A 25629-nucleotide genomic window follows, 5' to 3' on the forward strand; every position below is an offset into this window, starting at 1 on the left:
GTGGGAGGAAACCGGAGAAAACACACGAGGTTGGACAGGCAACCCTACTCCTTGTTACGTACAACCGGGGAATCGAAACCACAGACCTTATGATACAACGCACACACACTAACCATTTGGCCATCCAACTCCCTAAACCACTAAAACAACAGTGGCTCAGTGTTGCATCACCAACCAAGTCCTTGTTTGATGCCGGTACTGACAGTTTTCTTCAGATGGGGACAAAAAAAACGGAATTCCACTTGTGTGCTTGTTGATGTAAATTATTGACATTTGAAATTATTGAAATAAAATTAAACCATATGTTAGTTCCGAAATGACCTAGTTTGAGTCGAGTGAGCGTTAAACCCCATTTCTCTCTCTAATATGTGCACTTTTGATCATAAGATCTGGCATGAGTAAAGTGGTGTGGTTTTGATTCTAAGCTTGTACATGTGCATGATAAGGAGTAGGGTCACCTGTCCATCCTTGTGGATTTTCTACGGGTCCTGTGTTTCCTCCCCGTGCTAAAGACCCCAAATGAAATTATTGAAATAAAAGTGTTGGTCTCTCTCTCTCTCGCTCTCATTCTAATTTCTTGTAACAAACAATATTTTCTTTCATTTATATTTAATTAATTGTACACATGGAAGCAATTAAAATTATAATTTAATAGAATTCTACACAAAAATGACATAGAAATAATATTCTAAATTTCATAATCTCATTCCGATTCAAATGAAACAATCATAAAATATATGAGAACATGTATGCTATATTTTATTTCATTATTTTTATATCCCCATTTCGCTTTTGATATAACTGAATATAAATTAAAACCCAATCAAGCCCATGAATCCAACACATATTTACTTTAATCAGATTTCAAAATAATTTATTTTTCGATTAATTTACGTCTTAATGATGGACATATATAAAAATTTAAAAACTACAAAAATAAGAAATGTGCTTAATATTAATATTACTACATCTCTATATTATATTTTAATCATCATAAAATGTACGTCTGGTTATGTTAGAACTTTGAAGTAACGTTATTTAAACTTTGAAATCACTTAATATCGTTAATTCCATCCTTGACGAGCTTACAAACTCAATAATTGAGACGCACAGTCGAGTTAATCACAAAAAAATGTTTTATTAAGATTTTTACTTTGGGTGCTTAAGTATTCGAATTTGTGAAGTCTTTGATGACCAGAGTTCTTGTGTCCAGATGTGCTGCTTAATTGCCAAGCTCCATTAAATCTCCATCCAAGAGTTAAGTCGACTTTAACAGGTGAAACCGCCTGAAGTTATGTTTGCACTTGGTGGCATTTAATAAACGCTCAACTTGCCACTGGCAAAACATATCTTACTGAAAAGCCAAGCATCTTTAATTTGCATCCAACTGTGTTAGACAACTTGGTAACACGATACAGACATTCCCAGGTGTAAAAAATATCGCGTATACCATGGTTTTTGCTGGGGGTTATTATTTTTTATATTTTAATACAATTTACCTGCTCAACAGGCTCCATAACATGTGATTAAAGTTGAAAGTAGATAATTAATGTGTGAAAATAAGAGCATGTTTTCACTTATTCAATATGGTCTGTTTCTTTTAGATTTTAATAGGAGGAGGATTTCGTTTAATGTCTTAGGGGAGAAAAATTGACGAAAAAATGGGGTGAAGGGGCCAACTACATTATCATACATACAGGAAAGCTGCAGGGCAATAAAGTGACATGAAAAAAATGTATGTTTTCACTTATTCAAAATGGTCTAGTTTTCTTGAGATTTTAATAGGAGGATTTCGTTTAATGTCTGAGTCGAGAAAAAAATCGACGAGCTTTGGATCAAGGGGATGGGGTGGAAGGGGCAACTACATTATGAAGATAAATACAGGAAAACTGCAGGGCAAAACATAGACATGAAAAAATGTATAGATCATACATGTTTTCATTTATCCAATAACATTTGTTTTTTAGTAGATTTCAATAGGATGACTTGGAGGGAGGAGGATATGAAATGAAATGACATGAAATGGGTTTTGAAGTCCTACGCCAGACAGTGTGCTAAGAGGGAAATTTTGCCCAGGCAGTGGCACAATGGCCTACTCTTATATGAAATTCCAACTGCTTGGGGTTCTTTTACGTGCATACCAATGTATACATTGTCGCATTCAAATGACTAGACAGGTGTCCTTGTCAGGCCCTCCTTCCTGCACCACTGACAAGGGGAAACCATGTCGAAAAATCCTGATGAACTTTCTCGGCCAACACAGGACCTCCAGGCTAACGAGCCAACGTCTTACCCACTTAGTCACCGTGGCCCTCAGGGAGGTGAAGGGAGGAAATGTATTATGTTATACACACTGCAGGGCAAAACAGTGACATGAAAAAAATGCATGTTTACACTTCTTCAAAATGGTCCAGTTTTTTTTTAGATTTTAATAGGAGGATTTTGTTCAATGTCTTAGGAGAGAGAAAATGATGAACATTTGGTCAAGGGGATGGGCTGAGGTGGGCAACTGCATAATGATACACACAGGAAAACTGCAGGACAAAACATAGACATGATAAACAATGTGTCAAAATAAATTGTACAATTCATCACTTGTAAAATATGGCTGTCGGTTTCTAGATATTTAATTGACTTGTATCATGTGATAAATTGCTTGTGCTTGAATTTCAACACATGTGGCAGGTACCTTATTTTCAAGATCATGGTATGTAACAATGCGTACCAATATGAGCTGCCAGTCAACATGCCATTATTTTCAGCTTTCAAGGAAGGAGGTGGGGCAACAAAAAAAAAAAAATAAAGCAATCACAAAAATCAGAAAGCAATAAATTTTGTTTTGTTTTATTATTTTATTTTGATTGATAAATTAAGTTTGTTTTATTGTATACCTCTTTCATCCAACAGCTTCTGTTACTATGACAACAGTTCCTTGTACCATGACAACTGCTTCTGTTACCATGACAACAGCTTCTGGTACCATGAAACAAGTTCTTTACACTTTGACAACAGTTCATGGTTCCATGATAACAGGTCCCGACACAATGACAATAGTTCCAGGTACCATCACAACAGTTCCTGACACTATGACAACAGAGATGATGACTGTGATATTTGAAATGGTAAAGCTGATCGGACTTTAATCTGTTGTTTACCAGGATCAGTGCCATCATAGTGACCAGCTCCATCATCTGTAATAAACAGTATTAATATCATTTATACAGACATCAATAAACAGTATTAATATCATTTAGACATCAATACACTGTATTAATATCATTTTAATAGACATCAATACATTGTAATAAACAGTATTAATATCATTTATATAGACATCAACGCATTGTAATAAACAGTACTATCATTTCTATAGACAGCAATACATTGTAATATTACTATTACTATCAATATTTTTTTTAACAGTATTGATTCAATATATATTTACATACAATATAAATTATGATATAAGTGAGCTTTGTTTATTACCTTGTTGTATAACACCTGCTGATTCTATAGTATAGGTAAATGTTGTAAATGGTGCTACAGGTGATTTAGCTACCATCACCTGAAATAATAAAATATAACAACTTATACCACTTCTTGTTGGACAAGTCCATAAATTTATACCCCTTTTTGTAGGAGCTGCGAAGGCTAAGTGAGTAAGATGTTTGCTCGCTAAGTTAGAGTTCCTGTGTTCGATTCAGGTGGTCCCCCCCCTTTTCAGTGATACAGGAACGAGGACATATCAAGGGGCATGTATTGTTATTCGGATGGTACACAATGGGGTGCCCATAAAAGACCCTTGGCAGTTAAAATACGATGTCATGAGTTGGACATGTTGACATACCTTAAAAAAAACTTGTGTTTGTCAAGATTTTTTCCAATATGGTTTCAAAAGATCTGATATTAAATAATGTTTTACGGCCTACCTTATAGCACCAACAAGGTTAACGATACATTAGTTAACAGTTTAATAAAAAAAAGTTGGCCATTCTTGCTTTACTAATTCAAAAATAAATGATAAAAAAAGAAAATATTGAGATTTTTTGTTTTTTTGTAATATTTTGGACGCTATTGACCAAAAAATGCTCTTATCCGTGATTAGTAGAACCAAGTATTGTACAGGTATATGGTTGAATGACCTACCTGTCTTGTTACAGGTGTTAGATATTGTAGTAGCAGTCTGGTATTAACACTGTGACTCCACGTATTACCCAATGCAGCAGTTACATACCCACTCTCACCTTCCAAACCTGACGAACCTACAGATATACAAAATATACTCACTCTCACCTTCTAAACCTGACGAACCTACAGATATATAAAACACAAAGTTGTGAAATGAAATGGGGTTTAACGTCCTACTGTTCTGCTCCGAACTGGGCTAATGAAGATAGGCATACGCCATACAGTGTGCTATGAGGGAAATTTTGCCTGGACAGCGGCACTACGGCCTACTCTTATATCGAATTCCAACTGCCAAGGGATCTTTTACGTGCACGCCAATGTGTACACGGGACCTTGGTTTTTCGTATCATCCGAACGACTAGACAGCTTTGCTTGTTAGCCCCTCCGTCCTGCATCACTGACAAGGGAAGAACCACGCCAGAAAATCTGGATGAACTTTCTCGGCCTTGCTACAGGAAAACAAACAGTTGAACTTGACAATTTTTTTTTAAACAAAAACTTTATAATAAACACTTTTTACCAGGAATTTAATGGTTCTTTCGAACCAATATACACATTACAATGTTATTGCAAGTAATTACAATTTATTAACTTATTCATTTTGTATATCATTATTACATGTAGTAATTACAACCTACAAGCTTGTTCGTCCTCTATATAATGTTATATGACATGTAATTACAAGCTACAAGCTTTTTCATCCTATATTACATGTAGTAATTACAACCTACAAGCTTGTTCGTCCTCTATTACATGTAGTAATTACAACCTACTAGCTTTTTCATCCTATGTTACATGCAGTAATTACAACCTACTGGCTTGTTTGTCCTCTATATAATGTTACACTGTAGTGATTACAACTTATTAGTTTGTTCATTTTGTATATTATCATTTCATGACAAGTAATTAAAACTTACTAGTTTGTTCGTCCTCTATAAAATGTTACATACTATATAATGTTGCTAGTTTGGTCATATTGTATATTATCATTTCATGACAGGCAATTACTAATTACTAGTTTCTCCATCTTGAATATTATCATTTCATGACAAGTAATTACAAGTTACTAGCTTGGTCATCTTGTATATTATCATTTCATGACAAGTAATTACAACTTACTATCTTGTTCATCTTCTATATTATCATTTCATGACAAGTAATTACAACTTACTAGCTTGGTCATCTTGTATTTTATCATTTCATGACAAGTAATTACAACTTACTAGCTTGGTCATCTTCTATATTATCATTTCATGACAAGTAATTAAAACTTACTAGCTTGTTCATCTTGTATATTATCATTCCATGACAAGCAATTACAACTAACTAGTTTGGTCATCTTGTATATTATCATTTCATGACAAGTAATTACAACTTACTAGCTTGTTCATCTTGTATATTATCATTTCCAAATCTAGTAGTTATTTGATTGGTTACAACGATCTGAAAATATAATTTTATAAAAATATAATACAGAATATTTCACAAAATTCACAATTCGCAATAAAAAATAAAAAACATATGAAGTCAATTAATTCCTTGCAAATTAGAATATTGGGGAATTCCTTGCAAATTAGAATATTGGGGAATTCCTTGCCAATTAGAATATTGGAGAATTCCTTGCCAATTAGAATATTGGGGAATTACTTGCAAATTAGAATATTGGAGAATTCCTTGCCAATTAGAATATTGGAGAATTCCTTGCCAATTAGAATATTGGGGAATTCCTTGCAAATTAGAATATTGGAGAATTCCTTGCCAATTAGAATATTGGGGAATTCCTTGCAAATTAGAATATTGGAGAATTCCTTGCAAATTAGAATATTGGAGAATTCTTTGCAAATTAGAATATTGGAGAATTCCTTGCCAATTAGAATATTGGAGAATTCCTTGCCAATTAGAATATTGGGGAATTCCTTGCAAATTAGAATATTGGAGAATTCCTTGCAAATTAGAATATTGGAGAATTCCTGGCAAATTAGAATATTAGTTGTACTGTAGGGTCTCCTGTAGGGTCTCCTGTTCAACCTCGTGGGTTTTCTCTCCAGATCCTCCGGTTTCCTCCCACTGCTAAAGACCCCTATGCGTAAGCGAATTATTGAAATTAAAATTGAGCCATATGTTAGTCCTCAAATGACCTAGTTTGTGTGGAGTGGACGTTAAACCCCATTTTTCTCTCTCTCTCATAAAGCAATTCTTTGCTCTTCTCACAGGTTTTCATTACCACAGTTTTAAAATTCTTACCAACAAAAATTATCTCAGAGTACTCTGGTGACTTTATTTATCAAGGTTCCAAAGAGAGAGAGAGAGAGAGAGAGAGAGAGAGAAAGACGGAAAGAGTGAGAGAGAGAGAGAGAGAGAGAGAGAGAAAGAGTGAGAGAGAGAGAGAGAGAGAGATGGGTTTTAAAGTCCACCTACACAAACCAGCTCATTTTAATTTTATTAATTTGTTTGCTCATAGGGGTCTTCAGCAGTAGGAGGAAACTGTAAGACCAGAAGAAAACCCACAAGATTAGACAGGCAACCCTATTCCTTGTCACATACAGCCCGGGAATCGAAACCACACCAGACCCCCAAAGAGCTAACAATTAAATTGGTTTTGGCTGTTAGTAGAGAGTGGTGTTATATTGCCTGTTTGTACTTGTGATCTATTTAAGTAATGTTGCAGGTGCTCTCCACCACTTAATGAGATATATCATTATAAAATATTTAATTGATAAGAAGACCAGGTTTTATCACTTCTTTATTGTTAATTGATATAGTTCATCAGGGACATAAACTCAGACAAGAAAGTTATCAACCTTCATTAATTCAATGGCTTTTTTATACTTCTGTGGTAACTGGTAAAGATATAGTCTACTGCTTGCTCATGAGAAAGAGAGAGAGGGGGGGGGGGTGGGGGGTAACATTCACTCGACAAAAACTAAGGGAAGGGAGAGAGAGAGAAATGAGGTTTAAATCCACTCGACACAAACTAGGTTATTTCCGGACTAACATATGGTTTAATTTTATTTCAATAATTCGCTTGCTTGTAGGGTTCTTTAGCAGTGGAAGGACACAGAGAAAACCCACGAGGTTGGACAGGCGACCCTATCCTTGTCGCCTAAATCCGGGGAATCAAAACCATGCAAGTTGACTCAATGACAGACCTTATGATACAACGTGGACACGCTAACCATTCGGCCACCCAACCTTCCTCCCCCCCTTCAAGATAGATGAGAAAGTATGCATGTACACCAAGTAAAAATTAAGATTGTGGGAACTGGATGGATAAGTTTAAGGTCTATAAGATTATCAACAGCGAGGGCTGGCTTTCGGTTGACGATGGTTAAGATTGTGGGAACTAGGCTAGGAGGAGAACCATTAGACCAGTTAAAGGTCTGTAAGATTATCAACAGTGAGGGCAGGGTTTCCGTTGACGATGGTTAATATTGTGGGCATTGGGTAATATAAGTCAGGGAGATCAATAGATCATTTAGAGGTCTATAAGATTATCAACAGCGAGAGCAGGGTTCTGGTGAACTATTGTTAAGATTGTGGGAATTGTGAAGAGTATAATCAGTGAGGGACACCAATGTATGAGTTAAAGGTCTGTAAGATTATCAGCAGCATCAGGTGTAGAATGTATTTATTACGTTGTTAGTGACAGATATAGTCATCATGTTAAGTACAGTCTGATAAATTACTAGAGAATAATGACCAGCTCTATAACTACCAGACAATAATGACCGGTCATATAAATTACTGTGTTTTATCTCTTATCATTTCTAACATAACCTACAAATCTATTAACATATTTCTCTCAACATCTGGACACATCCTCAGAAATTAATTTAAATAAGTTTTCATTATTATTATGATTCTTACTTGTTATTCATGGTATTTAAACATTGATTCTCATACTTTTGTTCTATTTCAGTGCTTATCCAGTTTTTTCACAGTCTTATTATACATTTTACATATCTTGGTTTTCAGTACTTATCAAGTTTTACAGTCTGATAATATATTTCACATTTATGGATTTTCAGTTCATAGAATTAATATATTTACAGAGAGAGAGAGAGAAATGGGGTTTAACATCCACTTGACACAAACTAGGTCATTTCGGGACTAACATATGGTTTAATTTTATTTCAATAATTTGCTCGCACGTAGGGGTCTTTAGCTGTGGGAGGAAACCGGAGGACCCGGAGAAAACCTACGAAGTTGGACAGGCGAGCCTACTCCTTGTCACGTACAACCGGGGATTCGAAACCACGCCAGTTGACTCAATGACAGGCCTTATGATACAGCGCGCACGTGCTAACCATTCAGCCATTCAACCCCCCAATATATTTACAGCTCCCTTCGTCCAGGTTTACAGTCTAATAATAGATTTCATCTTTCATGGTTTTCAGTTTATTGAAGGTGAAGGACTGAGTTTTTAATCAACATATATAATGTCTCTCCTCCCTCACAACACTTGGTTGACATGCATTAACCCCCACCCCTTCCCAACACTATTTTCTTTATTGCAAATTCAGACGAATCCTGAGAACGACCCATGGAACGGACAAAAATCATGCCTGATAATATATTTATTGTGTCCCTTGCATCAGCGATTACTCTTATTCACTCATATCCCCCCATCCCAACCAATACATACACACTTCTCTGTAAATTAATGTTTATCTATAGCTCAGGTTAATTGGTTTCCCATTAATAGTGTGATAAATAACAGGATCTTCCCCCTTTTAACGGCTGTAAGTGTTTCCGTTGTGTAGGTTTAGCTGTAAATGGTCCCCTAATCAAATTAAGTTTTAATTGTATTTGATTGTTATTGATGTTGAATATTCTCTATACAGTATATTTGCCTACCTGTAGCCTACCTGTATCATTTGCTTGATAAAGACGAGAGTATCCTCGTTGAAACATCGCTTAATATTAAACTCAGTTATTGTGTATCCATAAAAATTGTACCTTGTGTTAATTAAACAGGCATTATGAAAGAGCTAAATCTGCCTATATTGCAGGTCTTTCTTTGGGCCTGAAATGTTATCATAACTATTAATTAGACATTAAACATGCATTATGCAAGAGCTAAATCTGCCTATAGCAGGTCATTCTTTAGGCCTGAAATGTTTTTTAAAGTATTAATTAGACATTAATTAACTTATCCAGGCCTTAATCAACTCTCGATGGCATCAGATTTCTCCAATATTAAATAGATTAGAATGGTTCAGCGATACTTTGATTTAATCAAATATGGAGGACCGAGACTTAGCTTCGATCAACCAGTACGGTGGTTGAAATTATTGCACACGTCTGTCAAACCTTCAAAGGCTAATATCTTCGCTTGCAATAGAGTAATTTGAATGAAATTTTCAAATTATTCATTTTCTATTATCTATTTTCGAACTATCGTAGCAAGAATGGCTAGCTCTTTATCTAAATCTTACATAATGTATCTTTAATTAAAATGAAAAGATATCTTGTGTTCTAATGCATGCACTTTAGATCATAAGCTTTGTCATAAGGTTTGTCATTGAGTCAAGTTGCATGGTTTTGATTCCAAGCTTGTACGTGACAAGGAATACGGACTCATGACCAACCTCAGCAGTTTTCTATAACTCCGTTCAGGCGCTTATTTTTAAACCAGTTCATAATCGCTGGGGTTTTTAAAACAGCATCGTGTTGCATTCACACGTACTATAAGCCAAACCAGTTTAACTATTCTGACCTCTTCGGTCGGAGGTTAGAGTTAACTATGCATGGGTAGCTTTATATTCTTTATTCGGTTCTCGCACGCTTTCGATAACATTGGCACTGTCTGACCCCAATATTTTCACAGGAATGTAACTTACTGTGTACTGCGCATGTTCAAAGCAAGCTCGAGCTGTGGTTTTTAAACCAACCCATTCAGACGGCTAAGATGAACCAGTTTAAAATAAAAAGCCTTCTCGAAGACAGGTCGCGAGCTGGGTTTTTTAAACTGGTTTATTTGCCCCACATGTGCGTTCAGACGCTTAAGTTAAACTGGTTTAACGATCCCCGGGGTTTTTAAACCAGTTCAACTTAAGCGTCTGAACGGGCTGAAGTGTCCTCTGGTTTCCTCCCAGTGTCAAGGACTCAGACCTGCAAGTGAATTATTTTCTAAATCTGTTTCATTTTAAAATTTCACCCACTAATTTCTTGTGACCTTTGACCCATGATCTTCATTCATCAAGTCAACAAGAAACCGGTCACGAATTGCGAATCAATATTTTTTTTGTACTTTGAAATTAAACAGAAACCTGACATGTGACTCAATAAAGTTATCAACAGGTGTCAATAGCCATCTTGTTACTGTATCTACCCACTTAGGCCAATATAATTAAATTTTTATTTCATGAGTGAGAGAGAGAGAGAGAGAGAGAGAGAGAGAGAGAGAGAGTGTTTAAACCAGGTCATTTCAGGACTAACATATGGCTCAATCTTATTTCAATAATTCGCTTGCGCGTAGAGATTCTTTAGCAGTGGGAGAAAACAAAAAAAAACTGAGAAAACCCACGAGGTTGAACAGGTGACCATACTCCTTGTCGCGTACAACCGGGGATTCGAAACCATGTCAGTTGACTCAATGACAGACCTTCTAATACAACATGCACATGCGCTAACCATTCGGCCATCAAATCCCCATCAGTGGGAGGAAACAGGAGGACAAAGGAAAAACCCATGAGGTTGAACAGGTGATCCCACTCCTTGTCACATACAAACGGGAAATCAAAACCACGCCAGTTGACTCAATGACCTATGTTATCCATTCGGCCAACCACCCAAATATGTGATCTCGAAGAATAGGTATTGAAATTGGTGAGGCCTTCCTATCTATACCGGTACTCGCTTTTATCTCACAATTAGAAATTAAAAAAACCTTGATGATGCTAACTACGCATAAATTTGATTAATTATCGCAAGATAAGATATGATCGTGTTCCACCCCCTTGATAGGTACACAAGACTAGATTGACCCAGACAGTCTAGTGGTTTGTTATATATAATTACAACATACGTATATCTGATTATCAAGACCGTTATCTTTTTGTCTGTGTACAGTTTGTCTTAAAGGGACAATAACACTCTTGCTGGGTTGACAGCTCCAGAAAATAAAAAAATAGCCTTATTCTAAGTATTAGATGTGTTAGTGTCTTACCTGTTGTGTAAATTATCCATTTAATTCTATTTTACTTATCCAGAGGGTTCAAAAATATTTTTAAATCCAAGTTACATTTGAAAAGCTTTACGTCAGGCTTTTCAAATCATTTAGTTAATTTTTGCATTTTTTTAAATTAGGTGTGTTAAGATGAAATTTGTATCATCAATTAATTGGAATATTGTAAAATAGTACAATTTGTTGACCAAAATAAAGATTGGGACATTGTATTCAGTTACAACAAGAGTGGTATTGAGCCTTTAAATTGATGTTATTCGTGATAACTGGTACATCGGGTGATTGTATTTGTGTTAATATCTTTTACCGGTTAAATTCCTATTGACCGTATTTATTTTTATTGATTAAATATTAACTGATACTGATAGAAGTAAACAAATTGAAAAGAAAACCAGCCCACTGAGTCATGATCATCCCCAGTGCCAGAGAGAGAGAGAGAGAGAGAGAGAGAGAGAGTCTCATTTCAGGACTAATACTTTTATTTCAATAATTTCAATTGGGGTCTTTAGGACGGGGAGGAAACACAGGACCCGGAGAAAATCCACGAGGATGGACAGGTAGCCTAACCCTACTCCTGATCATGCACACGTACAAGCTTTGAATCGAAACCACGCCACTTTACCCAATGCCAGATCTTGGGATCAAAAGTGCACATATTAGACCAATTGACCACCCAAGAGGAGAAATGAAATGAAATAGGGTTTAACGTCCTACTGTTCTGCTCCGAACTGGGCTAATGAAGACGGGCATATGCCATACAGTGTGCTATGAGGGACATTTTGCCTACTCTTATATAGAATTCCAACTGTCAAGGGATCTTTTACGTGCACGCCAATGTGTACACGGGACCTCGTTTTTTTTTTGTCCCATCCGAACGACTAGACATTCCTGACCCAAGAGGAGTAAAAATGCTTTTGGTAAACTATTTGTCAATGAATATACTAATTATCAACGATACATATCCAGTGATATCAGTGTTTAGATCTGCAACTTATAATAATAGTATACAGAAAGGGGGTGGGGCGCAACATATTATTGACAGATGTCAATCAACCTATAAACATTTGACAGATGACATCATCAGTTCTCTAAATCTGATATCTACAAAATGGGTTTTTACTTTCAAATTTTCTGTATTAACTATAGAAAATGGACATACACCATGCAATATGCTGTGAGAACAATTTTGCCTAGACAGAGGCACTACAGCTTACTTTTATCTTATTCAAAATTAGGGGGGTTGGATGGCTGAATGGTTAGCGTGCGCGCGCTGTATCATAAAGTCTGTCATTGAGTCGACTGGCGCAGTTTCGAATCCCCGGTTGTACGTGACAAGGAGTAGGGTCGCCTGTCCAACCTCGTGGGTTTTCTCTGGGTCCTCCGGTTTCCTCCCACTGCTAAAGACCCCTATGCGCAAGCGAATTATTGAAATAAAATTAAACCATATGTTAGTCCCGAAATGACCTAGTTTGTGTCGAGTGGACGTTAAACCCCATTTCTCTCTCTCTCTCTCTCTTATTCAAAATTCCAATTGTCAAAGGTTCTTTTATGTGCAGGTCAATGTGTATGCCGGTCATAAGTTTTTTTGCACGCCATCTGCAGGACTAGACACTGTTTCTAGACATTCCCTCCTTATAGCACCAATGACAGGGAAACCACAGGAATATATTGAAGAACTTTCTTGACCTTCTGGTTTTACGAGCCAGCATTTTTATTCACTGAGCCATCGCAGATCCCTTGTAGTGAATACAGGGGTTGGATGATCGAATAGATAGCATGTGTGCGTTGTATCATAAGGTCTGTCATTGAGTTAACTGGCGTGGGTTTCGATTCCCCGGTTGTACATGACAAGGAGTAGGGTCGCCTATCAAACCTCGTGAGTTTTCTCCGGGTCCTACAGTTTCCTGCCACTGCCAATGTCCCCTACGTGCAAGCTGCTTCTGATTGGCGTTCTGGATCTGGGGGAGAATGGCCGAATTGTTAGCGCATGCGTGTTGTATCATAAGGTCTGTCATTGAGTAAACTGCTGTGGTTTTCGATTCCCCTGTTGTGTACGTGGCACTGCTAAAGACCCCTGTGTGCATGCAAATTATCTGCTTCTGATCTACAATCTGGATCTTGTTGCCGTGATACAAGAACATAGTTTATACTTACAGGTATTGAGAAGACTTCTGCGAGATATTTCAAGATGGCTGCCTCCTGTACGAGTAAATTGGTTCTATCCGTCAGGTTTCTACCTAAGGTGGTGCTGAATTCTTTCCTTACCAATGAAGCGATGGAGTCGATGACAATCAGTTTGATTTTCTTGGATATAATATCTTCTTCTAGATTCTTTAATCTGGAAATAAAACATTAGAATCATTTGGCAAAAAGAAATGTTTACTTACGGGAGCTCATGCGAGGGATAGAGAGATAAATGGGGTTTAATGTCCACTCGATACAAACTAGGTCATTATGGAACTAACATACGGTCAGTTCAATTTTATTTCAATAATTCGCTTGCGTGTAGAGGTCTTTAGCAGTGGGAGGACCCAGAAAAAAACCACGATGTTGGACAGGCGACTTTACTCCTTGAAATGTACAACCGGGGAATCGAAACAAATGACATACCTTATGATACAATGAGCACGCGCTAACCATTCGACCATCAGAGAGCTCAAGCACATCCCAACACAAAATAAAATGGGTTTTAATGTTCTACTTTTATTTTCCACCCCAGACAAATGACATGCCATGTGCTTTGAGGGAAATTTGCTTGAACAATGACACTATGACCTACTCTTATTCAGCACACCAAAGCGAGCACGCAGAGACTAGACTCCTTTCCTTGCCACACCCTCAAGTCCTGCATTACTGACAATAGAACTCATGACCTTCAGGTAAGTGAGCAAGCCCCTTACTCACTAAGCCAAGATGGCTTTCACATCCCCAACACGACTATGGCAGCTTCAAAAGGGGAAACCAAAGGACTGGGCTACAACATTAACAACTTGGCTTCGTGAGCATGTTTATTCAACGGAGACTTGATACAGATGGTCATCATAACGGTATTACAACAGGATAAAGAATGATGGGTCAGGATGTTTTGTAACAAAGAGTTATATGATTATTCATCAATATGTACCAGTTTGTAACAAGTAAAGACCAATGTGTACCAGTTTGTAACTAATAAAGACCCATGTGTACAAGTTCATAACATGTAAAGACCAATGTGTACCAGTTTGTAACAAGTAAAGACCAATGTGTACCAGTTCATAACTTGTAAAGACCAATGTGTACCAGTTTGTAACTAGTAAAGACCTATTATGTACCAGTTCATCACTGTGTACCAGTTTGTAACTAGTAAAGATCAATGTGTAACAACTTGTAACTAGTAAAAAATAGTACAAAATCTTGGTCGAGTCACTGAGTACACTATTCTCATATTTTAACATACATGTAGATATATATAAATTATATAAATTAAAACTTTAAAAGATGAAATAAGATAAATAATAATAAATAATACAGAGATAATATTTACTGGGGTATAACGCTGTTAAAAGCTGATGAAACTTAATGGGAGTTTTAATCTTGATTTAAATATAGATAAATGGACAGTATCACTTTGTTTTAAAAGAAATAAAATGGGGTTTAACGTCTTACTGTTCTGCTCCAAACTGGGCTAATGAAGACAGACTTTGTTTTAAAAGAGTAAGAGCTAATTCCATAAAAAAGAATGTTTACTAAATGAACTTGAGTCGTTATTTTGGTTGACAGAGCTGTAACTCATCTGATGATACAAGGTTGCATTAAATGATCTCCAATCGTAACCAAGTTAAGCACCAGAAACAAATAGCTACGAAAACAGATGGATGTAAGGATGGAAAAGCAGATGATGGAAGGGGAGAGAGAGAGAGAGAGAGAGAAATGGGGCTTAATGTCCACTGGACACAAATTAGGTCATTTCGGGACTAACATATGGTTCAATTTAATTTCAATAATTTGCTGGCGCGTAGGGGTCTTTAGCAGTGGGAGGAAACTGGAGGACCCGGAAAAAACCCACGAGGAGGAAACCAGGCGACCCTACACCTTGTCACGTAGAACCAGGGATTTGAAACCACGCCAGTTGACTCATTGACAGACCTTATGATACCACGCGCACACGCTGACCATCTGTTACCCCAAAATGACCTGGTTTGTGTCGAGTGAAGGTTAAGCGCTCTCTCTCTCTCATCAGTGCAATGGATGTTTACGGCTAGTACCCAGATTCATTTACTTGATCTGATCTGATATGTGCGTTTGTTGTTTGTGGTGTCTGCATATTGTGTGTCCTGTCCGTAGGTTTGTCTTGTATAATTGTTTGTGTGTGGTGCAGTCTTCCTGCAGTTACTATTAACTATCTAATCAGAGCATTTTATTTCAATTGATGGCACTGCCACTTTAAACATCTATTAAACAGTTTGTTGAATGTTAAGTTTGTTTAAAGATACATTATGGGAGATTCGATAACGAGTTGGCAGTTGTCACTATAATAGTTAAACACTAGATAATGTAAAGGCAATTTGTTGAAAATTTCATTCAAATTGATACACTATAAACCGAGAACTAAGCGATTGAAATTTCGGCCTAGCCTCTATCATCATTACTAAAGTCAGTATGATAAACAGCATACAGTAGTTTTGATTATCCATTTAATCATTAAATCGTGAAGGAAAGTTATGCAGTAAATCGACTCATAATCCACTAAAGATCCCAGGCTAGAAGCGATGCCATCTAGAGTTGATTATGGTCTGGATAAGTTAATTAATGTCTAATTAATAACTTAGATAAGATTTCAGGCCTAAAGAAAGACCTGCAATAGACAGATTTAGCTCTTGCATAATGTATGTTTAATTCATTGATATTTTCAAAACATTCTGTAATAATTACGTATTATTTCAATTGAAGGCACTGCCACTTTAACCGTCTATTCAGCAGTTTACATTAACGTTAAGTTTGTTTAATTCATTACAACTCATTTCTAGTTGATATTTTCAAAACATTCTGTAATAATTACGTAATAATCTGGTCGACGACTGGTTATACCATACACGGATCAAAAGGTTTATTATTAAATGTCCCACGAGATCTCTACGCTTTCATTATATATAGAGAACCAAAATTTCTTCCAGCTTGCAAACAGCTAAATCATTTTCACATCATATACATAAAAAGTCGCTCTGATTTTTAATTTGATATAAGCCATTAGAACAAGAATCCTCTCAAGATCTCGGCCTAGATAAGGAAAAGAAAAGTCGCTTTATTAAATCTTAACATATGTAACGTTAATGTGTTTTGCCGTTATCTCGAGAGTGCGATTTGGTATTTAACTTAACTTTCCCACCAGTAGGTAAAATGAATAATACACAAGTCCCGTGGGACGTCCTCATTTACATCGTCTAGATATTATAAATCATTAAAAAAAAAGTACTTTGAAACCACCCCTAATTAACCATAATTATTTTTTGCGTAATAAAATTAACAGACATCAGGAATCTCTTATGTTTTTTTACAATCTGGGTATTTAAAAAAAAGGTGATCATAGTTTGCTGGAATTTTAAATCTTTATCAAATCAATATATTGTGAAAGTTGAATCTTTAATAGGAATATCAGTCCAAAAATGGTTCCAATCCGTCCTGAGAAATTACAGCATCGGGACATTTTATGGACAGTATCTAATTTGGTGGGGATCACGGTGGCTAAGTGGGTAAGACGCTGACTCGCTAGCCTGGAGTTCGAGTGTTCGATCACTGCATTGGCCGAGTAAGTTCATTCAGATTTTCCGGCGTGGTTTCCTCTTGTCAGTGATGCAGGATGGAGGGCCTGACAAGGACAGCTGTCTAGTCGTTCGGATGGTACGAAAAACCAAGGGCCCATGTACACATTGGCGTGCACGTAAAAGATCTCTTGGCAGTTGGAATTCGATATAAGAGTAGGCCGTAGCGCCACTGCCCGGTCAAAATTTTCCCTCATAATTTGGCAGGGTTTAATTCACACTGAAATGTACTCAAATTAATTATGTAATAAAAGACAACAAAATCATGGTAGATAGAGACACTAGGTCATTTTGGGACTAACATATGGTCCAATTCTATTTCAATAATTCACTTGTGTGTAGGTCTCTTTAACAGTGGGATGAAACCAGAGGACCCAGAGAGGTTGACATGCGACCCAACTCCTTGTCACGTACAACCAGGGGAATCGAAACCAGTTGACTCGGCTATGCCCACCCCTCCCAATCACCCCACCTGGACCCTCCCTGATTAAATAGAGGCTCATCAAAAGATTTAACACAACACTTATTCATTTATCCTGTTGTTTTCTTGGTAAATATTGACCTGGTTACGAATCGTATCGTAGCACCTGAATCGCAATATGTATCGTATCATATCGTGACTGCAGTGACAATACCTAGCACTATTATATCGATTGCACTTTTAAAATGTTCACAAGTTTTCAATTCATAATGTTTATAAAAACTGAACGGCACAGAAAAATTCTTGGACTGATAGTCAACTCTCACAATATGAAACAGAGAGAGAGAGAAATGGGGTTTAACGTCCACTCGACACAAACTAGGTCATTTCGGGACTAACATATGGTTAGGGGTAGGGGTCTTTAGCAGTGGGAGGAAACCGGAGGACCCGGAGAAAACCCACGAGGTTGGACAGAGGTTGTCACGTACAACCAGGGATTCGAAACCACGCCAGTTGACTCAATGACAGGCTTTATGATACAGGGTGCACATGCTAACTATTCGGCCATCCACCGATAAAGTTTCATCACAAACAGAAGAATTTCCATAAAGCCAGTGATCTCCCTTTAACTTAAGTATTTTACTCTGTTTATCAACACATTGAAAAGTAATTAGGTAAAATTTTTTCAGACATAATAAAAATCTTGCCAATAGACAGTGATAAAATGTATAAATTTATACTTTATGCTGTAGTTAGATAATGTATTAGACTATGTAAAAATCATGTTTTTGGTGTAAATTCCTTGGAATTTTTTTCTAATTAGTCTGATGTTTTCTATAAATAAGAGACAACCACTTCATAAACAATAAATCAACTAAAAAATGCAATTTACAACTTTCATAATATTTTTATTTTACTTTGAAAACAAATCCACCATATATATAACAAGATTAAAGTGGCAGTATGTCTATATTTATAGTTGTCAGGCTTTAATTGTGAAAATATTTCTGTTAAAGGTAAGATTAGATAAAGAGATGTGTACTCCTATAACAGACGGAGGTTATAATTATCAATACACACATCTTGTCAAGAGAGAGAGAGAGAGAGAGAGAGAGAGGTTTAACGTCCACTCGACACAAACTAGGTCATTTCGGGACTAACATATGGTTCAATTTTATTTCAATAACGCACTTGCGTGTAGGGGTCTTTAGCAGTGGAAGGAAACCAGAGGTCCTGGAGAAAATAAAGTAATTTGAATGAAATTTTCAATATATTCAATTTGCATTACATGTATCTATTTTTGAAATATCATCTTTTTTTTTATCATCTATTTTTGAATTATTATAGCATGACATGAAATGAAATGGGGTTTAACATCCTACTGTTCTGCTCTGAATTGGGCTAATGAAGACGGACATACGCCATACAGTGTGCTATGGAGGAAATTTTTCCCGGACAGTGGCACTACAGCCTACTCTTTTATCGAATTCCAACTGCCAAGGGATCTTTTACGTGCAGGCCAATGTGTACACTGGACCTCGGTTTTTCGTACCGTCTGAACGACTAGACAGCTGTCCTTGTCAGGCCCTCAGTCCTGCATCAATGACAAGTAGGAAGCACACCGGAAAAGAATTATAATAGCAAGAATGACCAACTCTTTATTAAACTCTTAACTATTATATCTTTCAAAGGACATTAAAGAGAGAGAGAGAAATGGGGTTTAACGTCCACTCGACACAAACTAGGTCATTTTGGGACTAACATATGGTTTAATTTCATTTCAAAAATTCGCTTGCGCATAGGGGTCTTTAGCAGTGGGAGGAAACCGGAGGACCCGGAGAAAACCCACGAGGTTGGACAGGCGACCCTACTCCTTGCCACGTACAACCAGGGATTCGAAACCACGCCAGTTGACTCAATGACAGGCTTTATGATACAGAGCGCGCACGCTAACCATTCAGCCATCCACCCCCCCACCACCTCAAAGGACATTAAAGAGTAAGAAGAATTATTTGGCACAAATTATACAAAATTCCTTAATTCATCTCACACTTCAATTACAAGAATTTAACTCATAATTCAGTCGTAAGTACGGAAGATTTATTCGATAAATTATAAAAGTTTTACCTTTCTAACAAATGCTTACAGGTCTGAATAACATTCACGTGAACTCGGTCTGTTAATTTGGACATATTCGTGGATTTATTATGAAAATAATCTGGAAATTTATTGGTGGCCATCTCAACAAGTCTGGAACAAATAGATAATAAAAATATAAAGAACTAAATAAAATCAGAAATGTATCAGAAGTCAGTTTAAAGTAGCTAAGTCTCTAACTCAATATCATCCAAAAGCTCTAACTCAATTTCATCCAAAATCTTCAACATTGAAAACACGATTTATTTGTCAATTTAAATCAACATGGATGTTGTGATCTTACCGGAAAAAGATGGGCTTTTAATATCCAATATTTAAGACAAAATAAACATTTTACCATTGGTACACGAATCGTGTACCATAATGCGCTTCAGCCCCAGTTGTATCAAGAGACTCGAGTGACGAGGCTAGACACATTGCACCAAATCAAACGGCGTATGTAGACTGGAATAACCAGACGGTAGAAATTTGCACTTGCTGGCTTATTTCGCCGAACATAACTGATTTGAAATTGGAGTAAAAACGGAAACCATTGAATGTAAATCAGTTTATATACATTCATATTACAGTATTATATGCGTTGCGACCCACTTTTGTCAGTTTCTAGGTCCCAAATGTTAGCGATTTAGCTCCTTTAACTGTAATTCGGATATCATTTAATCTTGTGTATTTAGCACTAATTTCTTTCACATTCATTCAATATCAAATCTTTGTTTAAAAAATCACCAAAAAACATTTAATTTGAACTCATGTCCAGTTTAAAGCTGACTGTTTAATTTTGACAAAGAGTGTCCAATTTACAAGTATTTAATTTCCTGACCACTGTTCAAAAATCAATAATCTATTGTTTATTCTTTAACAGTGACTGGTAAATTAAACGCTTGTAAATTAGATGATTTGAAACGATTTTTACAAATTTTCATATGAAGATTTGATATTGAATGAATGTGAAAGATTAACAAGCGGTTACCATCCAGGATGTGCCCACATTGTGCAAGAGATGAATATAGAACAAGCTAAATAAAGAAGCGATTTTTCATACAATCAGGGGCCATAATCCACAAAGTTTACAGGGGTCCACAACCTTGGTATTACCATATTTTACGGGATATATGTCGATGTGGAGTATAAGTCGAATTGTCATATTTTACTGTTTTTCCGACCTCCGTTTCCGACATAAAGAGAGAGAGAGAGAAATGGGGTTTAACGTCCACTCGACACAAACTAGGTCATTTCGGGACAAATACATGGTTTAATTTTATTTCAATAATTCACTTGCGTGTAGGGGTCTTTAGCAGTGGGAGGAAACCGGAGGACCACGAGATTGGACAGGCGATCCTACTCCTTGTCACGTACAATCGGGAAATCGAAACCCCGCCAGTTGACTCAATGACAGACCGTATGATACAGCGTGCACACATGCTAACCATTTGGCCATCCACCCCCTTTAGAGGGTCCACAACCTTGGTATTACATACTTTTACACTATTTGCGTACAAGGAGCGATCATTTTGTCGGGCATTTACAGCGAACAATGGAATCGAAAACCTCCTGGTTAGCCAGCCAGCACCTCATGCCTCCCAGGAACCGAGTTCAAAGGTTGCGCTTACCTTTCAGCGCTGAATGCCCCTTCTGTATCAATATACAAGACAGCACCATCCAACCCACCATGTGATGTTGGCATGGTAACCAGCAGACTCAACATGATAGAGAACTGTGTTTTACCACATCCCGAAGGACCTGCAATCTGAAATATAAAATGACTATTTGGAACCAAAACATAAAATTCTGGGAAATATTTTTTATTGCAAATTCAGACAGGTCACAAGAACCACTTTTGCGGGTCAATATTAGGAGAAATACTTTTAAAAAACTGAAAAAAAAATCATGTCTGTTTACTTAAACATACATTATGCAAGAGCTAAATCTCGATACCATTACTAGCCTGCGATATTTACTGGATTTCAATACATTTTATTATTATTACTAATAAAACTTGTGATGCCCTGGGAGAATCATAATTCAACCCACAATCTAGCGCCAAATATTCTGGCCGTTAAAAGGCTGATATCTTTAAGAATTACCCATGAGAAAGAAATGGGGTTTTGTGTCCACATGAAACAAACTAGGTCAATTCAGGACTAACATTTCTATTTCAATAATTCCCTTGTGCATAAGGGTCTTTAGCTTTGTGATGGGGAATCGAACCCACACCACTTGACTCAATGACAGACCTTATGATCTAAAGTGTATGCGTTAAACCACATTATTCAATGACAGAACTTATGACTCCTTCGGCCCCCTCATACCCCAGGAAATTTAGACTTATATTAATAATAAACCAACTTACTTCACTAACCGTACCAACCGGTAGACCGCCATGTAAAACGACATCGAGATCTTTTAATGATGTCGCAAAAAATCCATGATTAGACTCACAACGTTTCTTCCATAAATCATAGGCCTGTAATTATTTAAAGGGAAAATTATAAAATGAAATTGAATGAGGTTTAGTGTTTTCTACTCTGACTGGGCTAAGGTGTGCTAGGAGGAAAATATTGCCCAGACAGCAGGGCCAAGACCAACTGTCAAGGGTTCTTTTACGTGCGCACCAATGTGTACATGGGATCTGGGTTTTCCATTCCATTCAATTAAAACAACTAGACATTGTCCCACTCACAAGGCGTAACCACGCCAGGAAATTCTGGAGAGCTTTCTCAACCAATACCAAGCCCGAACCCCAGACCTTCTCACTGAGCCACCGCTGCTCCCATAAGAAACGTGGAGATACTATATAGACATAAATAGAAAAGGGATAGATAGAGAAATGGTGTTTAACATCCACTCCAAACAAACTATGTAATTTCGGGACTAACATGGTTCAATTTATTTTTTTATTAATTCACTGCAGGATTCTTTAGCAGTGAACAGAAACTGGAAGACCTGGAGAAAACCCCTGTGGTTGAACACTCGACCACACTCCCTGTTACATACAATCTGGAAATGAAAACCATGCCACCTGACTCAATGACAGACCATTCGGACACCCAACCCTCGATCATAATGATAATCACTTATGTCAAAAGGTAATTGTTTTACTTTATAAAAAAAGCCAAGATTGCATCTGGAAACCTCCTTCTTATTGAGCAAACACCTTACTCGCTGCGCCACCATAGTTCCCAAGCTGAGAGAGAGCAATGGGGTTTAACGTCCACTCGACACAAACTAGGTCATTTCGGAACTAACATATGGTTTAATTTTATTTCAATAATTCGCTTGCGCATAGGGGTCTTTAGCAGTGGGAGGAAACCGGAAGACTCGGAGAAAACCCACAAGGTTGGACAGGCGAACCTACTCCTTGTGATATACAACTGGGGATTCTAAACCACGCCGGTTGACTCAATGATAGACCTTATGATTACAGCGGACACGTGCTAACCATTCGGCCATCCAACCCCCCAGTTCCCAAGCTACTTACAGTAATAGGCCTAGGTGAACAAGACTGGCTGCATTTTTTAAAAACATCATCAGCTGTAGTAGGACCAGACGACAATATCTTTATCACTTCTAGTTGACTACAAGACAATAAATCCTACAAAATACAATAAATTACATCCAGCTTTAATTTACAAAAATAAAATCATTCAATTATTCAGGAACCGGCCGTCATGGAAACGTGACATCATATTAAAAATCGAAGGCTGCCAATCAAGAACAAGCATGCCAAGTTTCATGTACCGGTACTTGAATTGTCAGAGCCTTACACCTTTTATAAGAACTTAGAACTTTGCCAGAAGAAGAAGAAGAGTGAGAGAGAGAGATGGGGTTTAACGTCCACTCGACACAAACTAGGCCATATCGGGACAAACACATGGTTCTATTTTATTTCAATAATTCGTATATGCGTAGGGGTCTTTAACATTGCGAGGAAACCTGAGGACCCGGAGAACCAATGAGGTTGGACAGGCAACCCTACTCTTTGTCCAACAAGGAGAAGATTACAGCACACTGTATGGCGTATGCCTGTTTTCATTAGCCCAATTCGGAGCAGAACAGTAGGACGTTAAACCCCATTTCATTTCATTTCATTCATGCATTCTTTGATATTCTGAATATGAGCTGTACGGTTTCGTAGACTATAAAAGCTAGCGAAAGAAAAACGATCATTCACGTACTTTACACGTCAATATATTGTGTCTTATCAGTTTCTCTAAGATGTTTGATGACAGTCCTGTTCGTTTTAACTTTCGGCACGACATGACTACATAACTTTAGAAACATACTGACTATTTTAAATACAAGAACACCACTTTCACTTTCAAGAAACTTTTCACTCCCGCCATATTGACAAGGGCGGATAACTCTATCAAATATTTCCCAAGAAATAACTTTTTTTTAACTTGTCAATTTCTATAAGTCCTAAAGTAAGACTGCATTGAACCATATTTCTTTCATAGACGCTATTCCTTTCGGTTTTATGTGTTTTAGATTTTGGTCTATTTTTAGAGTGGTATTTTATCAATATCGGCTCCAACAAGAGAAGTCTAACGATTAACGAATCTGGGAACCGAGAATGGTAGCCTATTTTATTAAGACCATGCGACCCGTTTTATCAAAATTTAAACAAACCATAATCAAAAGAAAAACAACCAGAGAATACAATATTGTGGATACAGATACAGATAACAAATTTATAAATTTACCTGATAGAAAACGGAATAACGCGCACAGTCGATGGGAGGTAACTCCATTAAAGCTCCAAAGGACTCAAACAAGTAATTTTGTCCGTTTCAAGTTTCCCGGTTTCGGAGCAGAACAGTAGATTGTTAAACCCCATTTCACTAATGGAATGGAATTTACATTATATTATAGTTTTGTCATCTACAAACTTATTGGATGTTACAAACATTTTTTATTTTATCAAATACAATGTTGGGGTTGGTTGGGGTTTTAACAAGACCCTGCATGTCCAGGTTTATGGCTCACTGGTGTCAAGGTGATGCCCTGTAAACAGAATATCGGTTTTCGTACCATCCAAACGACTACACAATAGTCCCTTCTTTTCCAGATGAAAATCCCCCCCCCCTTCCCCCAGCCCCTTTGTCTATGGTGCTGCATACCCCGCAAAGATATGATCCTTATTCGCGGAAACTTCGTATGAACATAGATATCACATTTTAGTAGATTAGCCAGTCACCATTGCTGTGTAGCCTATTCCTAATGAAAACGGGTTTAACGTCCTACTTTTCTATGGCGACTGCGCTAATGACGACGGGCATACGCCATGCAATGAGCTGCTCTTTATTTTGAATTCCAACTGTCAAGGCCTCTTTTGTGTGGTCGGCAATGTGTACACACCCCATTCGAGTATTCCCAATGACCACGTAATAATAACAACATATATTTTACTTTTGAATATTATATATTCTAGTCGGGCAAATTTACATGCACAAATAATATATTTACATCGATTCATAATTAATATATTTACATCGTTTCATAATTAGATAATTAATTATAAATAAGCACAATAAATAAAAGGAGTCGAGTTGCACCAAGAACGCCATTTTGTTTTACATTTCTAGAAATAAGTTACTATTAATACATGCAAGGGAAACCAAACTTCTGCATCGGGGAGTTGAAGGCTGCGTTCCCAGAGTGTTGGTAGGGGTAATAAGCACCGGGCATCATAGGGTTAGCTTGTGGCATAGCTGTTGGTGGCATGAATCCATATGGTGACATCATAGAAGGCATGTAAACTGAAGGTACAGCAGCAGCTAATGGGTGTTTGGTATCCTGGACTCGTCGCCTCCATCGAGCACGTTTGTTCTGGAACCAAACCTGAAATTACAAATATCCAGACGTTATTAAAAATA

The 25629-nt window shown here is 37.1% G+C and overlaps 1 protein-coding gene across 3 annotated transcripts; it reads right to left on the reverse strand.

The window, feature by feature from the left end:
* Positions 1–2832: 2832 nt before the first annotated feature.
* On the reverse strand, positions 2833–24102 carry LOC126822123 (DNA repair protein RAD51 homolog 2). 3 transcript variants are annotated; one of them, XM_050550896.2, is made up of 10 exons: positions 23929–24102; positions 23232–23345; positions 22104–22217; positions 21364–21500; positions 19724–19846; positions 13532–13715; positions 5568–5631; positions 4147–4253; positions 3487–3565; positions 2833–3191 (listed from the first exon to the last, which is right to left on the reverse strand). In XM_050550896.2, the coding sequence occupies exons 1-10, from the start codon at positions 24010–24012 to the stop codon at positions 3085–3087; spliced, it is 1113 nt and encodes a 370-aa protein (XP_050406853.1). In that variant the 5' UTR covers positions 24013–24102; the 3' UTR covers positions 2833–3084. The 3 variants fall into 3 exon arrangements, with proteins under 3 accessions (XP_050406853.1, XP_050406852.1, XP_050406854.1); XM_050550895.2 differs by having other exon boundaries at positions 4147–4262; XM_050550897.2 differs by lacking the exons at positions 2833–3191; positions 3487–3565 and having other exon boundaries at positions 4222–4253; positions 5516–5631.
* Positions 24103–25629: the final 1527 nt, after the last annotated feature.

Source organism: Patella vulgata, chromosome 5, assembly GCF_932274485.2.
Source record: "Patella vulgata chromosome 5, xgPatVulg1.2, whole genome shotgun sequence".
Taxonomy (NCBI): domain Eukaryota; kingdom Metazoa; phylum Mollusca; class Gastropoda; family Patellidae; genus Patella; species Patella vulgata.

Excerpts from the sequence above, each read along its gene's own strand:
- LOC126822123 (XM_050550895.2), bottom strand. The coding sequence starts at position 24,012 with ATGTCGTGCCGAAAGTTAAAACGAACAGGACTGTCATCAAACATCTTA. Across the intron at positions 23,346-23,928 it reads ACAATATATTGACGTGTAAA|GATTTATTGTCTTGTAGTCA; the intron begins GTACGTGAATGA and ends TGTATTTTGTAG. Across the intron at positions 13,716-19,723 it reads TGTAAGCATTTGTTAGAAAG|ATTAAAGAATCTAGAAGAAG; the intron begins GTAAAACTTTTA and ends TTTTATTTCCAG.